A 13,262-nucleotide genomic window follows, 5' to 3' on the forward strand; every position below is an offset into this window, starting at 1 on the left:
GAAGACTGCTTTTATGATGCCATGTCCCTGAGAAGCTGCTGTGAATATGTTTGTTGTTGCTCCGGGGCTTAGATGTGTAATGCCCTGGTTAAGAGTTCTACTGCTATGAGTACATAAAGCGGTAATACAGAAAGTGGTATACCATGTAAATTTCCAAAAGGTGTGGGGGCCTTTTCTTGAATATTTTCACAATTTCCATTTAGATTAAGGGTTCATCCCTCCTTTTTTCTTTTGCATTTAAATCCCTTACTTCCAGCTTCTTTCAGTTAAGATTTATTTATTTTTTGATGTGTAAACATATTATAGCTCAGGTAGTAGTTAATCTACCTTCTTTTTATAAATGCAGCTCTGTGGTAATAAAAGTTATGATTAACTTTTCTATATTTCATAAGGTTGGCTTGGAGTTGGGTAGTGGGAGGGTGGGGTGGTAACTAACTTTATACGATTCTACTATGGGTGCTTTTCCTTAATAATTAAGAACTGTATATTTGATACGTTTGATTTGCACTGTATAATCCTCTTTTCTTACTGGGTTTTTTTGTTGCATTGTAGAAATTTATATAAAAAAAAGGATTTTTACCGCTATGCTGTAGGTATTTCATTTTAGTACTTTTGTTAGAGTCGTCTGTGCTGCCTTCAGCCTGTTTGGGTTTGAGCTAAGATAAGGGGCTTTGTTGTTCAACTTTAGAACGTGGTGTCAGCCAATCAGGTTGGTGGAACTGGGAGAAGGTTCTAGAGAACACTGGGCATAGAGGTTCTCGTGATGGACACTGGTGTGTGTTGAGGTCTTTTAGGCGGGAGCTGGGAGAAGACAGGAGGAAGATGGCTGAGAACCCCATCCCTGTTGCACAAGGTGCTTTGTGCAGAAAAATGGCTTCAAGGAGAAAGGACCAATACTCCCGTGGGGGAGCCCGTTTGTTCCAGATGGATTTTGAGCAAAGTTCTTTCACACAGTGTGTGCTTTCACGCAGACCGTGGGTTCAGCGCATGAATTAAAGACAACTTCAAGATGAGCTCCATCTTGTGTGCACGTTTGATAGTTTAATTATAATGGGCCCTTTTTGTTTTGTCTGTCTTTTCTTTATTAACTCTTTGGTTTAGCTAACATTCATAAATATACTTTCTTTATAACCGTATGCAGTGAAGGATCTTTTATTTCTTACCACCAGATGATTTCAGGAGGGCAGTAAATCACACGGCATTCACACAAATGGGGTTTGGGTGGGCAAAACATCCCAACCTCACGGGTTTGGTGGGACCAAAGTTGTGTATGCTCTAGACATATGGAGCCTGAGAAAGGTGGGTTTCTCGCTGCGGAGTCCAGCGAGAGGCTAACGAGCTGCATTTCCAGAGACACCCAGTACAAAGGGGTTTCATATAACATTGTACGTTTGGCAATAAATTTGAGCTTGTACTATGTTCTCTCCAATCCTCCCACTTCCAGGCCTCATCACTGCAATATCTCTGTTTCCTTGCTATTCCAGTACTGACGTAGGATCTTTGAGCCAAGGCATCACCTCTATTTCTCTCCACCCCAGTGTTACATAGAACAGTACAGCACAGTAATAGGCCCTTCGGCCCACAATGCTGTGCCAAAGCAATTAAATTAGTAATCAAATAGCCGTCTAAACTAATCCTCTCTGCCCACACAATGTCCATATCCTTCTATTTCCCTCACTTTCATGTGTTTATAATACGTCTCTTAAAGGTCTCCAATGTATCTGCCTCTACCACCACCACAAGCAGCATATCCCGGACATCCAATACTCTCTGTGTAAAAAAAAACTTGCCCCTCACACCTCCATTAAAAATACCCCTTCTCACCTTAAACGCATGGCCTTTGGTATTAGAGATTTCAACCCTTGGAGAAAGATATTGTCTGTCTATGCCTCTCATAATCTTATAAACCTCCATTAGATCTCACCTCAGCCTCCGTCGCTCCACAGAAAACAAACCAAGTTTGCCCAGTCTCTCGTTACAGCACCTGCCCTCTAATCCAAGCAACATCCTGGCAAACCTCTTCTTCACCCTCTCCAATGCTTCGACATCCTCCCTATGATGGGGCGACCAGTACTGTATGTAATACTCCAAACGCAGCCTAACAGTCTTATAAAGCTGCAACATAACTTACTGACTTTTGAACTCAGTGCCTCGACTAGTAAAGGCAAGCATGGATTCTTAACCATCCTATCAACTCGTGTAGCCACTTCCAAGGAGCTATGAACTTGGACCCCAAGATCCCTCTGCTCCTCGACATGGTTAAGGATTTTGCATTTACCAGTGTACGGTCTCTTTGCATTTGACCTACTAAGGTGCAACACTTCACTTAACATAGAACATAGATCAGTACAGCACATTACAGGCCCTTTGGCCCACAATGTTGTGCTGACCCTCAAACCCTGCCTCCCATATAACCCACCATCTTAAATTCCTCCATATACCTGTCTAGTAGTCTCTTAAACTTCACGAGTGTATCTGCCTTCACCAGCTGACTCAGGCAGTGCATTCCATGCACCAACCACTTTCTGAGTGAAAAACCTTCCTCTAATATCCCCCTTGAACTTCCCTCCCCTTACCTTAAAGCCATGTCCTCTTGTACTGAGCAGTGGTGCCCTGGGGAAGAGGCGCTGGCTGTCCACTCTATCTATTCCTCTTAATATCTTGTACACCTCTATCATGTCTCCTCTCATCATTTGGTCAGGTTAAAATCCATTTGCCATTTCTCCACTCATATCTGCAATTGATCTATATCCAGTTGTATTCTTTGCCAGTCTTCTAAGCTATCCACAACATCGCTAATCTTCATATCATCTGCAAACTTAGTAACTCACCCATCTACATTTACATCCAGGTCTTGGTTGTAATATACATTACAAACAGCAGAGGTCCCAGTACAGATCCCTGCGGAACACCACTAATTACAGACCTCCTGGTAGAAAATGCCCCTTCGATTACCCCCCACCCACCCCCCCATCTTCTGTGGGCAAGCCTGTTCTGAATTCAAACGGCCAATTCATCATGGATCCCATGCATCTTAATTTTCTGGATGAGCCTCTCACGAGGGACCTTGTCAAACACCTTACTAAAATCAAAGTAACAACATCCACAGTTCTCACTTCATCAATCACCCTCGTCACCACTTGAACAAACTCAATCAAGTTAGAAGGACACAACTTGCCCAGCACAAAGTCATGCTGGCTCTCCCTAATTAGGCCACAGTTTTCCAAATGCTCATAAATCACATTCCTAAGAACTCACCCCAGTGACTTCGCTACCACTGACATACTTACCATTCTATAGTTTCCAGGATTATCCCTGGTTCCCTTTTCGAATAATGGAACAAATTAGCTACTTACCAGTCCTTTGGACCTCACCTGTGGCTAGGGAGGACATAAAGATATTGGTCAAGGCCCCAGCAATCTCTTCTTTTGCCTCTCTCAGTAACCTGGGGTATATCCCATCAGGCCCTGGGGACTTATCCATCCCAGTGCTCTTTAAGAGGCCCAGCACTACCTTCTCCTTTACGTTGAAGTGCCCTAGCATATCAATATGCTCAGCACAGACCTCCCAGTTTACTGAGTGGTGTAGTTCACTCCACCCAAAGCATATTTTCATTCATGTAATGCAGAAGCTGGTAGCCTGATGTACTCTACAAATATCAGCCTACCAGCGATGATAAATAGTATCTCAAAAGTGTAATATTAAGGCTATTAGTGTGACCAATTTCGGGTAGATGGAGCTCGTCAGCCTGGGAAGGCAGTCCATCTAAGAGAGGGAAAACTCTGATTTTAAACCTCCGCTGCCTTGTGGCCATACCCACTCATGGGAAAAGCTTCGGGAGTAAACCCTGAGGACAAATCCAGAGCTGGAGTCCCTAAGGCAGTCCGACATTGCCTTCAACCTCGTTCTGGCAACTCCTGCGACGTCACTGGTGCCAAGCTGTATCGGCCCTTGCCCTTCCCTTGGACAACATTGGTGGCGTGGAGAGGGGAGACTTGCAGCATGGGCAACAGCCAGTCTTCCATACAACCTTGCCCAGGCCTGCACCCTGGAGAAGACTTTCCAAGCACAGTTCCATGGTTTCGTGAGACTAACAGATGACATACATACAGTGTGACCAACTGCCTCTTAAAGTACAACCCGACATCCCCATTGTGAGAGGTGGAAACGGGTAAGGCCAGCCAACAGGGCTCTGGTGAAGCCGTGTAGGCCAATCCCCCGAACAGCGGATATACTGGATTACAGAAACATTGATGAACTCCAACCGTACCATCAACTTTGGCAGAGCAGGCGACAAAGGAGATGGGGGGTCATCGATGGCCTATGGACCACTGGGAGCTAAGGGCCCAACAAGAAGAAGTGTGAAAAGACTCTTGATCAATACAATAGAATCTTGACCTCACAATCTAGATAGTCATGGTCTTATGCCTGCATTGAACTTTTCTGTAACTATGTATAACACTTTATTTTGAATTCTGTTATTGTTTTTCCCTTGTACTACCTCAAAGCACTGACGGAATGAAATGATCTGTATGGAAGGTATGTAGAACAACATTTTTACATTGTACCTTGGTCCATGTGACAATAATAGACTAATTGTCAACTACCAATGTTAGTCGCTGTTTTCACACGGCCAGTCAGTGACTGATTTACCATGGGCAAAATTACACTTTCCACTTCAACAAGAGTTTAAAATTGATCTGTGTAATCATTGGTCTAATTTGTAGTGTCATTCTTCATGTTGCTTGGTGGGGTTGTGAAACATTTCCAGCATTCAAATGGGATCTTCCTGAAGAAACTGTGGACAGAGCTGATTTGGAGGCACATTTTATTCTCCCTTGGTTGCCCTGACTCGGACACATAATATGGTAATATTATTTTCCATTGCCTTGCCTTGTAAATAATCCTTAATAGACGGAGAGTATTTATTGATGAATTGGCCTGTGAAAAATCTCCACAGTTAAAATGATGTACTAGCTCTCAGTGATGGAAATCCATATTTCCTTTTAATACAGGAGTCCATTTGGCATATTGCCTATGCTGACTTACTGAATGGATGATGCGCTCCCATATCTCACCTATTTTCTTAGGCCAAGAAGTCTTAGTGCGTGTTACTAATCAATTCGGACACAAAAACATGAGAAACAGCTGCTGAAGTTGGCTATCTATCTGCTTGACATGTTTTCCCAATGAGTAAGATCAAAGCTGGTCTGATCTTAGCAAAGGTAAAAACCCGAAGAAGAATTGAGAATAGTGGCATAATTTCTCTCAGGAAATTGCAAGTGATGACAGTCTATTTGGTATTTGTCTCTCTCTTTCCCTTAAAGGTACTGAAATACAAGTATCATTCATTAAAACACCATTACTTTATTTTAATTAGGGGTACACAAAAACAGACATTGCAATTATCCCTGTGAAAAACAATTGTTATTTTACAAATGTATACCACGGTCATGTACTGTGTAACTTGGGTTTAGTGATCACGTCTTTCCACAGTTAGGACTGCCTATAATCAGGAGAAAAGGAAATGCATTGTTTTGGTTGTGAATTCTTGAAAGAGTAAAAATATCACATTTTACATTTGTTTTGAAAATAGAATTCCTGAAAAGTATGTCACTATTTTCTCTTTTCCTTTCAGCACAGCAGCCATGGTATTTAAATAAATGGAAGATGATTATTTAAACAATCCAAATGTAATCTTTGAGGAGATAACTCACAAAAGTTGCGTTTAATTCTTTGTGTGATTCACAGGCAATTTGCTGAGATTTGTTTCTATTCAAAAGGGACAATTTATAAGAGGAAGGGCTCCTAGCTTTCCTTTGTATTTACATGACTGTGTTCTATTCTAAACAGAACCAACATGTGGTTGATTTTTAAAATACAACACCCTGAAATTGCTAATCAATGGCAAAAAAAACAATAAATGCTTTCTCAAATTACACCTCCCTTTCTGTAAAAGGTCACAAACGTCAAGCTCCATGTTCCCAAAGTAAAACTTCCAAATTCACATCGAGACATTCAGCTTATACATCTGATAGTTAAACATGAAGCTTCTGTACATTAAACCTTTAAGGACAACTGGTCCGTTCGCTGCCATGGCAACACATCCCCAACATGATGAACGGAATATAGACAATACACTCTGATGACTGTGCAGGCGTAATGATGTACATACAAGGCCACCCCTGCCCTCTGAGCAATATATATAAAGCTATGACCCTAAAAGCAATAGCAACCTATGTTAATTATTGTCAAAATTATCTTTGGTGTTTAAACTGAGTGGAGCTAAACCCATGTAAGGTGAGAGAGCTTTTCTAGCGAGGCTCATACAGCCCATTAACTCGAATGCGAGCTAAATTACTGGTGTTTCTGTACACTATGAACCTTTAATGTTTTCGGCTAGTTTGGTTATTTAGTGTTGTCGCTGTGCTCTCTTCTTTCTCTGAAGGCCTCTGAAGGTATGTGGTCTCAGTTTCATTTCAACAAATTCAATCGAGTGCTCGTGTCCCTTCCAGTGGAACCAGTTGATGCCCTGTTGAAAAACGAATATGAAATTTAGTGCCAGAATAACACATCTTTAATATAACAACTAATCCAACATGTAGGCAAAAATTCCACAATTAGGATAGGAAATATTGATAAAGTTAGGCCTAGGCTCAATTAATTCTCTTTTTATTATATTGGTGGCCATGAAGAAGGCAAGTGGAATGTTGACCTTCATTGCTAGAGGGATTGAACTTAAGAACAGGGAGGCTATGCGGCAACTGTACAGGGTTCCGGTGAGGCTACAACTGGAGTACTGTGTGCAGTTCTGGTCTCTGTACTTGAGGAAGGATATACTGGCTTTGGAAGTGGTGCAGAGGAGGTTCACCAGGTTGATTCCAGAGATGGGGGTGGGGGGGGAGGGGGTTAGACATTGAGGAGAGTTTGAGTCACCTGGGACTGTACTTGCTGGAATTCAGAAGGATGAGAGGAAATCTTATAGAAACATATAAAATTATGAAAGGGACAGATGAGACACAGGCAGGATAAATAAGATAAGGTAGGTGGGACTAGAACTAGGAGACATAGCCTCAAGATTTGGGAGGGGGTAGATTTAGGATGGAGATGAGGAGGAAGTGCTTTTCCCAGAGGGTGGTGAATCTGTGGAATTCTCTGCCAATGAAGGAGTGGAGGCTACCTCAATAAATATATTTAAGACAAGGTTGGATAGATTTTTGCACAGTAGGGGAATTAAGGGTTATGGGGAAAAGGCAGGTAGGTGGAGATGAGTCCATGGCCAGATCGGCCATGATCTTATAGAATAGCAGAGCAGGCTCGACAGGCCAGATGGCCTACTCCTGTTCCTATTTCTTATGTTCTTATGAAGTACTAAAGAAGGGTCTCAGCCCAAAACGTTGACTATCTATTCATCTCTATAGATACAGCCTGACCTGCTGAGCTCCTTCAGCTTTGGATTTCCAGCATCTGCAGATGTTGGCATATTTATTATAAGTAAAATGATAGTTGTGTTGCAGACTGATGACACCAACCAATTAGATTACAATTGGACTTGGCTTGTGAGAGCTTTGGGAACTGCAGCCTAGAAAGTCATCTCCTGTGGTTTTACTTTTCCTCTGAAATCCATTCCATTGAAGCTAGTGCTACCAGAATGCATATGTCTTAGTCGCCATCTATAAAGTTTACCTGCTGTTCCTCTGTATGCTCTAATATGCAATCTATATCAATATTAAGCATTCGATATAGAGAATCTGTCATAGATTGCATAAGCAGTGCCCCCTCGATCGTGGAGACCTACACGGAGTGTTACCAATGGGTAGTGGTGGTGGTGGTGGTACTCATGCAGAGTAGGAGGGGGAATTGATGCCTCCAGGGTGAAGGGCAACAGGAAGCTCCTGATTCAATTCAGCAGCAGGAGGCAGGTCCTTAAAATCATATTCAGGTTGATTTTTGGAAGGTCTATATACAAAACAAAACTGATGGAAAACATTTCTTTCTGCATTAGCCAATTTTTAGGCTTTGGTGTCAAAAAGTGGAAGAGATGTGTCCAAACAGTTCAGTGTTCTAGCTTTGCTCTGTATTTCACATCTACTTTGGCTTTGACCTGGTAGGGAACTGGATCAAATTGTCGTTACCCTTGATTTCACAGTTACTAGGTTCCATAATAACTCTGGGAATGATAGCATCAGGCCATGCACACTCATTTGCCCCTAATTAACTCATATGTACCTGGCTGTGGCTTTCAGCTCCATATTTCCCATTCAGGTTTACCCTGTGGCAGTTCTTGTACCACCAGGCTCCCTTGTAGGACAGAGCACAGTTGGTCACTGCTACATCATTGTCTCTATCCCTCGTAGAAAATGGCCGACCTTGGTGGTAGGACAGAGAGTCACCTGAGCAGCAAAATAGAGAAACGGTCATCGAATAGTCATGGATTACTTGTTCTTGACCAAAATGAACACTGATACTCATTTAGTTCAATATTTATCTTTCTCACCACCTTTAAAGTTTACCTGCTGTTCCATTGTATTCTCCAATATGCAATTTGTATCGACTTCTAGCGTCTGATATAGAGAATTTGTCATAGATTGCATAAGCAGTGTCCCCTTGATCCCGGAGATCTACCCGGAGCGCATAATGTCCTTCTGATGTAATCTTGTGAAGGTTCTCAAGGCCTAGGGAACAGAAATTACATTTATTATATATTTAACCAAGATAACTTTCATCCCTCTGTCCACCAAGAGCTAATGGGATGTGTGTCAATGAATTTCTATGATTTATCAGAACTATAACTCCTGATAATGGTCTGCTTTACTTCCCTTGCCATGACCCACTGTTTGATCACAGGAGTCATGTGAGGGATGTTCTCTGTTTTGTGGCCAGATGTGAACAATGCATTAGTTAGAATTCAAACCATTTACAAAAGGGTTTAATATTCAGAAGGAGACTATTCAGCCCACTAAGTCTGTTCCAGCTCTCAGAACAAACCCACTAATCCTATTAATCACAGTATTTTGTTACATCCTCTTTTTTCATACAATATACCTACTCAGACCCTGCCCTTCCATGCACTGGGCTCAATTTATATCAGCCAATTAATCTACCATCCTCAATATCTTTGGGAAGTGGGAGCAATCCAGACAGACTGGAGGATGTCCATACTGTCGCAGGGGAGAAGATACAAATTCCATGCAACACAGGATCCAAGGTCAAAAGGGACCTGGGCTACTGGTGCTGTGATTGGCAACACATGCATCTGTGCAAGCATGCTGCCCACGAGGTGGGTCTAACCTCTGGAGATAAAGCGTGTGAACAGTCTGACATCCATCACAACAGAAACACCGGCGGCTGGGAAGAAAGAGAGAAGCTAAATGCCCAAAGGATAGCAGCCAGTCATTTTTCTGACAGCTGGAGCAGATCGTGGGGTTGGTTACTGAGTGGTTTTCCATTCAGTAAGATCATGACTATTCTGATGTTTGTCTAGGATTATTTCCTAGATTTATTCCCTTTGAGTCTAAAACTGTTCCATCTCATGCTTGAACATATTAATGACTTAATCTCTCAACCTCTTACGACAGAGAGTACAAATGGCTCCCGATCCCCTGGAGAAAAAAAGTTCTTCCTCATTGGCCTCTTATTTAAGTGATCTGTTATTCTGAAAGTAAGTCCCCTAACTCTAGACTTGCCAATCAGGAGAAACCTTCCTATGGCATCTGCCTTGTGAATCCCCTCAGAATCACTGAATCATGGAGTTATACAGCAATGAAACAGGCCCTTCTGCCCAGCTTCCCATGACATCCAAGGAGCCTATCTATGCTAATGCATACATTTGGCCCATATCCCTCCTCTATGCTTTAAGAAGGTTTCTTATTCTTCTCTGCATAAACCTCCATAAATGCCAGTAGATGCATTTTTATCATGTTATTCTATTTCATGTCATCCTGTCCTTTCCTGGTTATTTATTTTTTGTTATATGCCAACAAGAGAGTAATCAGACACATTGAGGAGGAGTCTTTGGTTGCTGTTAGCCTATGCTAATACGGAACCAAATTACCATATGCTAATACGGAACCAAATTACCATATGCTAATATGGAATATACTACCATATGCTAATACGGAACCCAGCGGTCAGAAGCTGTACATAACAGCGGTTAGTTGGTTCTCTCCCACTTGGCATCAACAAGCAAGTACAGAATTCTCCTCCAGTAACCTTTAGCGGTACCCATATCCCATCAACAGTCTGAACAGTATGAGCTGGAAGTCTAAGTTGTTCAGTGATCTGCACATGGTATTAACTTTTTCCAAAGAGGAATACAATAGCAATGATTCCCACGTTGAATGAAGCCATCCAGGAAATTCGGCAAAGCATGTTTACTGTGCGTATAAAGACATCACAGATGGGGAATTCCATCCAGGTGGCTGCAAAGTCCCCTTCAGAACACACGGCTTTTCTGTTTTCTCAGAAGCTATGCACGCAGAAAAGGGCATCCTACAGCAGATTCCAGATAGTACCATCTCGAAGCACACCTCTGTTAGGTCTCCTGCATCTAATTTACTTCTACTGGTCTTTTCAACGCCAGCCTCACTGATAACTTCACTCCTGGAAGGTCACAATAATCAGGCAAAAGGCCTCCCAGGCCCTCAGCCTCCAGCATCAGCCCCACTATGTCCCAATACAGCCCTCTCTTACCCTTCCCTTTCTCTTCCCAGGCCTGATCCAGTCCTTAGGCATCTCCTCCTGATAACAGACAAGATCTCTACTGGATGTGCAGTTTTCATTTGGTGTGTGGAGCAATAGTTCAGAGGGTGGGGCGGCAATGGGTTTTACCCATGTGGAAGGCCCAATCAGATGCTCCCAAACCCTTTAACCTCTGGTCTCACTGAATTTCCCAGCAGCAGTCCATGACCATTCACCATCCCCCCGTTCATGCTAGTGAATTTATCCGGGCATGTTTTGCCAAGGGGGCTCGGAGACTGCAGAAGGTTTCCCCACATATTCCTGTTATTACTTTATTAAAGAAAACATGTGATCCAGTGCTGTGTTTGATGAAATTTTGGTTCCCTGCCCAGCAGCTGGTTTAAAAACTACACAAACTTTGGGACTGGGTTATCATAAGCTAACTCACAACATTGGAGTCATTTAACTTTTAGGGGATTAATGGGTTTATAACAGGCTGTCCTGTTTGTATGAAGTGACCTCGCAGTCTCACTGAAGTCAGGCAGGCCGCTCACCTCCCGGGTTTTCAGAACAATGAAAAGTGTGATGTATTGACGTGAAGATGTATGAAGGGTTATTTAATGGGAAATAGATTGGTTTAATGTTATCACATGTACTGAGGTACCTTCAGGTACCTACATGTACCTGAGGTATGTTTTCCATACCTTCTATGCAGATAATTTCATCACATCATTGCGTTGATTGTACAAGGGAAAACAGTAACAGAATGCAGAATGAAGTGTTACAGTTACAGAGAAAATGCAGGACAAGGAGGCAAAAAGGTATGAAGTCATAATGAGGTGGAGTGGGAGGTCATGGGTCCATCTCATCATACTAGAGGTCATGAGTCCATCTCATCATACTAGAGGTCAGAGTCCATCAGCTATGGGAATACAGATCCATAATTCTTTTAAAGTGGTATCATAGGGTTGTAAGCAAACCTTTGGCACATTGGCCTTCATGAATCAAAGTACTGAGTACAGGAGTACTGTGTGCAGTTTTGGTCACCTTCTGAAGGGAAAGATGTCAATAAGATTGAAAGAGTGCAGAGCAAATTTACTAGGACATTGCCAGGACTTGACGACTTGAGTAATAGGGAAAGGTTGAAGAGGTTAAGACTATTTTCTGTAGAATGTAGAAGGTAGTACAGATAGGGTTAATGCAGGCTGGCTTTTTCCACTGAGGTTGGGTGAGATTGGATCTGGAGGTCATGGGTTAAGGGTTTAAGGGGAACATGAGGGGGAACTTCTGCACTTGGAGTGTGGTGAGAGTGTGGAACGAGCTGCCAGTGGAAGTGGTGGATGCAGGTTCTATTTCAAGATTTAAGAGAAAGTCGGATAGGTACATGAATGAGAGGGGTATGGAGGGCTATGGTTCGGGTGCAGGTTGATGGGACGAGGCAGATCAATAGTTTGGTGAGGATTGAATGGGCCGAAGGGCCTGTTTCGCTGCTGTAGTGTCCTTTGGCTCTGATCATTCAAATATCTCATAACGATGGATAGAAACTGCCCTTCTAAAAATCAGTGAGGGTACATGCTATATTTCTTCTGCCTCCTGAGGAAGTAGAAGCACTGGTGAGCTTTCATGGGCATCGTTGGACCAGGACAGGCTTTTGGTGATGTTCACTCCAAGAAACTTGAAACTCTGAACCCTGTTGACCTCAGCACTGTGAGTGTGTGTGCACTGCACCCTCCCTGATTTTAAAGGCCAGTGCTTTTGTTTTGCTGATCTTGAGGGAAAGGTTGTTGTTATGACACCGTGTCACTAGGCCTTCTGTCTCCTTCCTAAGCAAGCAGGCTTATTCTGTAGTTTTGACATAAAATATACTACCTTCTGCCATTGGTGAAGAAAGTAACATCAGTAACTTGTCCCCCTTAAAACAATCTGATAATTTGTGCACACTTACCCAACCAGAACTCGCCTGAAGGATCACCAAATCCAGCAGCATAATCCTTCCACTTCCTGAAGAAATCCACCTCACCAGTCTCACGCCTCTGAAACACCTGGAATTAATTTATTACTCAGTCAGTCTTAGTTTTTGATCAATTAATAATTGTTACTTTGGAAGCTGTAAAACAGAGACACGCTGCGTTGGTAATGTTACAGAAAGGCTGTCGGTATATGCAATACATGTTCATTGTTTGTAAGTCAGAACTGAATCAAAATCACAATCAGAATCAGGTTTATTATCTCCATCACATATGATGTGAAATTTGTTGAGGCATCAGTGCAAAGACATAAAATAATTACAATATACAAAATAAACAGGTAGTACAGAAAAGAAGGGAATAATGGGATAGTTTTCATGAGTTCATAAATCTGATGGCTGAAGGGATGTTCTGCTCTTGTACCTCCTCCCCGATGGTAATAACGAGAAGAGAGCATATGAAAGTGTAGATAGTGAGGGTCTTTAGCAATGGATGTCACTTTCTCAAGAAATCACTTCCTGAAGATGTCCTCAGTGGTGGGGAGGGTTGTGTTAACCCTTCCAAATTCCAGGTTAAAGTGCGAGGTTTGGAATATTTGGGATGCTAATGTCATAT

At 42.5% G+C, this 13,262-nt stretch overlaps 1 protein-coding gene across 8 annotated transcripts in view; it reads right to left on the reverse strand.

Annotated features, from left to right (window-relative positions):
- Positions 1-5,347: 5,347 nt before the first annotated feature.
- Positions 5,348-13,262, reverse strand: part of tncb (tenascin Cb) — a 159,782-nt gene continuing 151,867 nt past the window's right edge. For all 8 annotated transcript variants that reach the window (XM_073052078.1, XM_073052079.1, XM_073052080.1 and 5 more), the window contains 4 exons: positions 12,626-12,722; positions 8,514-8,675; positions 8,230-8,393; positions 5,348-6,532 (listed from right to left, as the gene is read on the reverse strand). In XM_073052078.1, the coding sequence (XP_072908179.1) occupies positions 6,413-6,532; positions 8,230-8,393; positions 8,514-8,675; positions 12,626-12,722 (543 nt within the window). In that variant the 3' untranslated portion in view covers positions 5,348-6,412. The remainder of the gene's footprint in view (positions 6,533-8,229; positions 8,394-8,513; positions 8,676-12,625; positions 12,723-13,262) is intronic.

The sequence above is a fragment of the Hemitrygon akajei genome, chromosome 7 (genome assembly GCF_048418815.1).
Source record: "Hemitrygon akajei chromosome 7, sHemAka1.3, whole genome shotgun sequence".
Lineage (NCBI taxonomy): Eukaryota > Metazoa > Chordata > Chondrichthyes > Myliobatiformes > Dasyatidae > Hemitrygon > Hemitrygon akajei.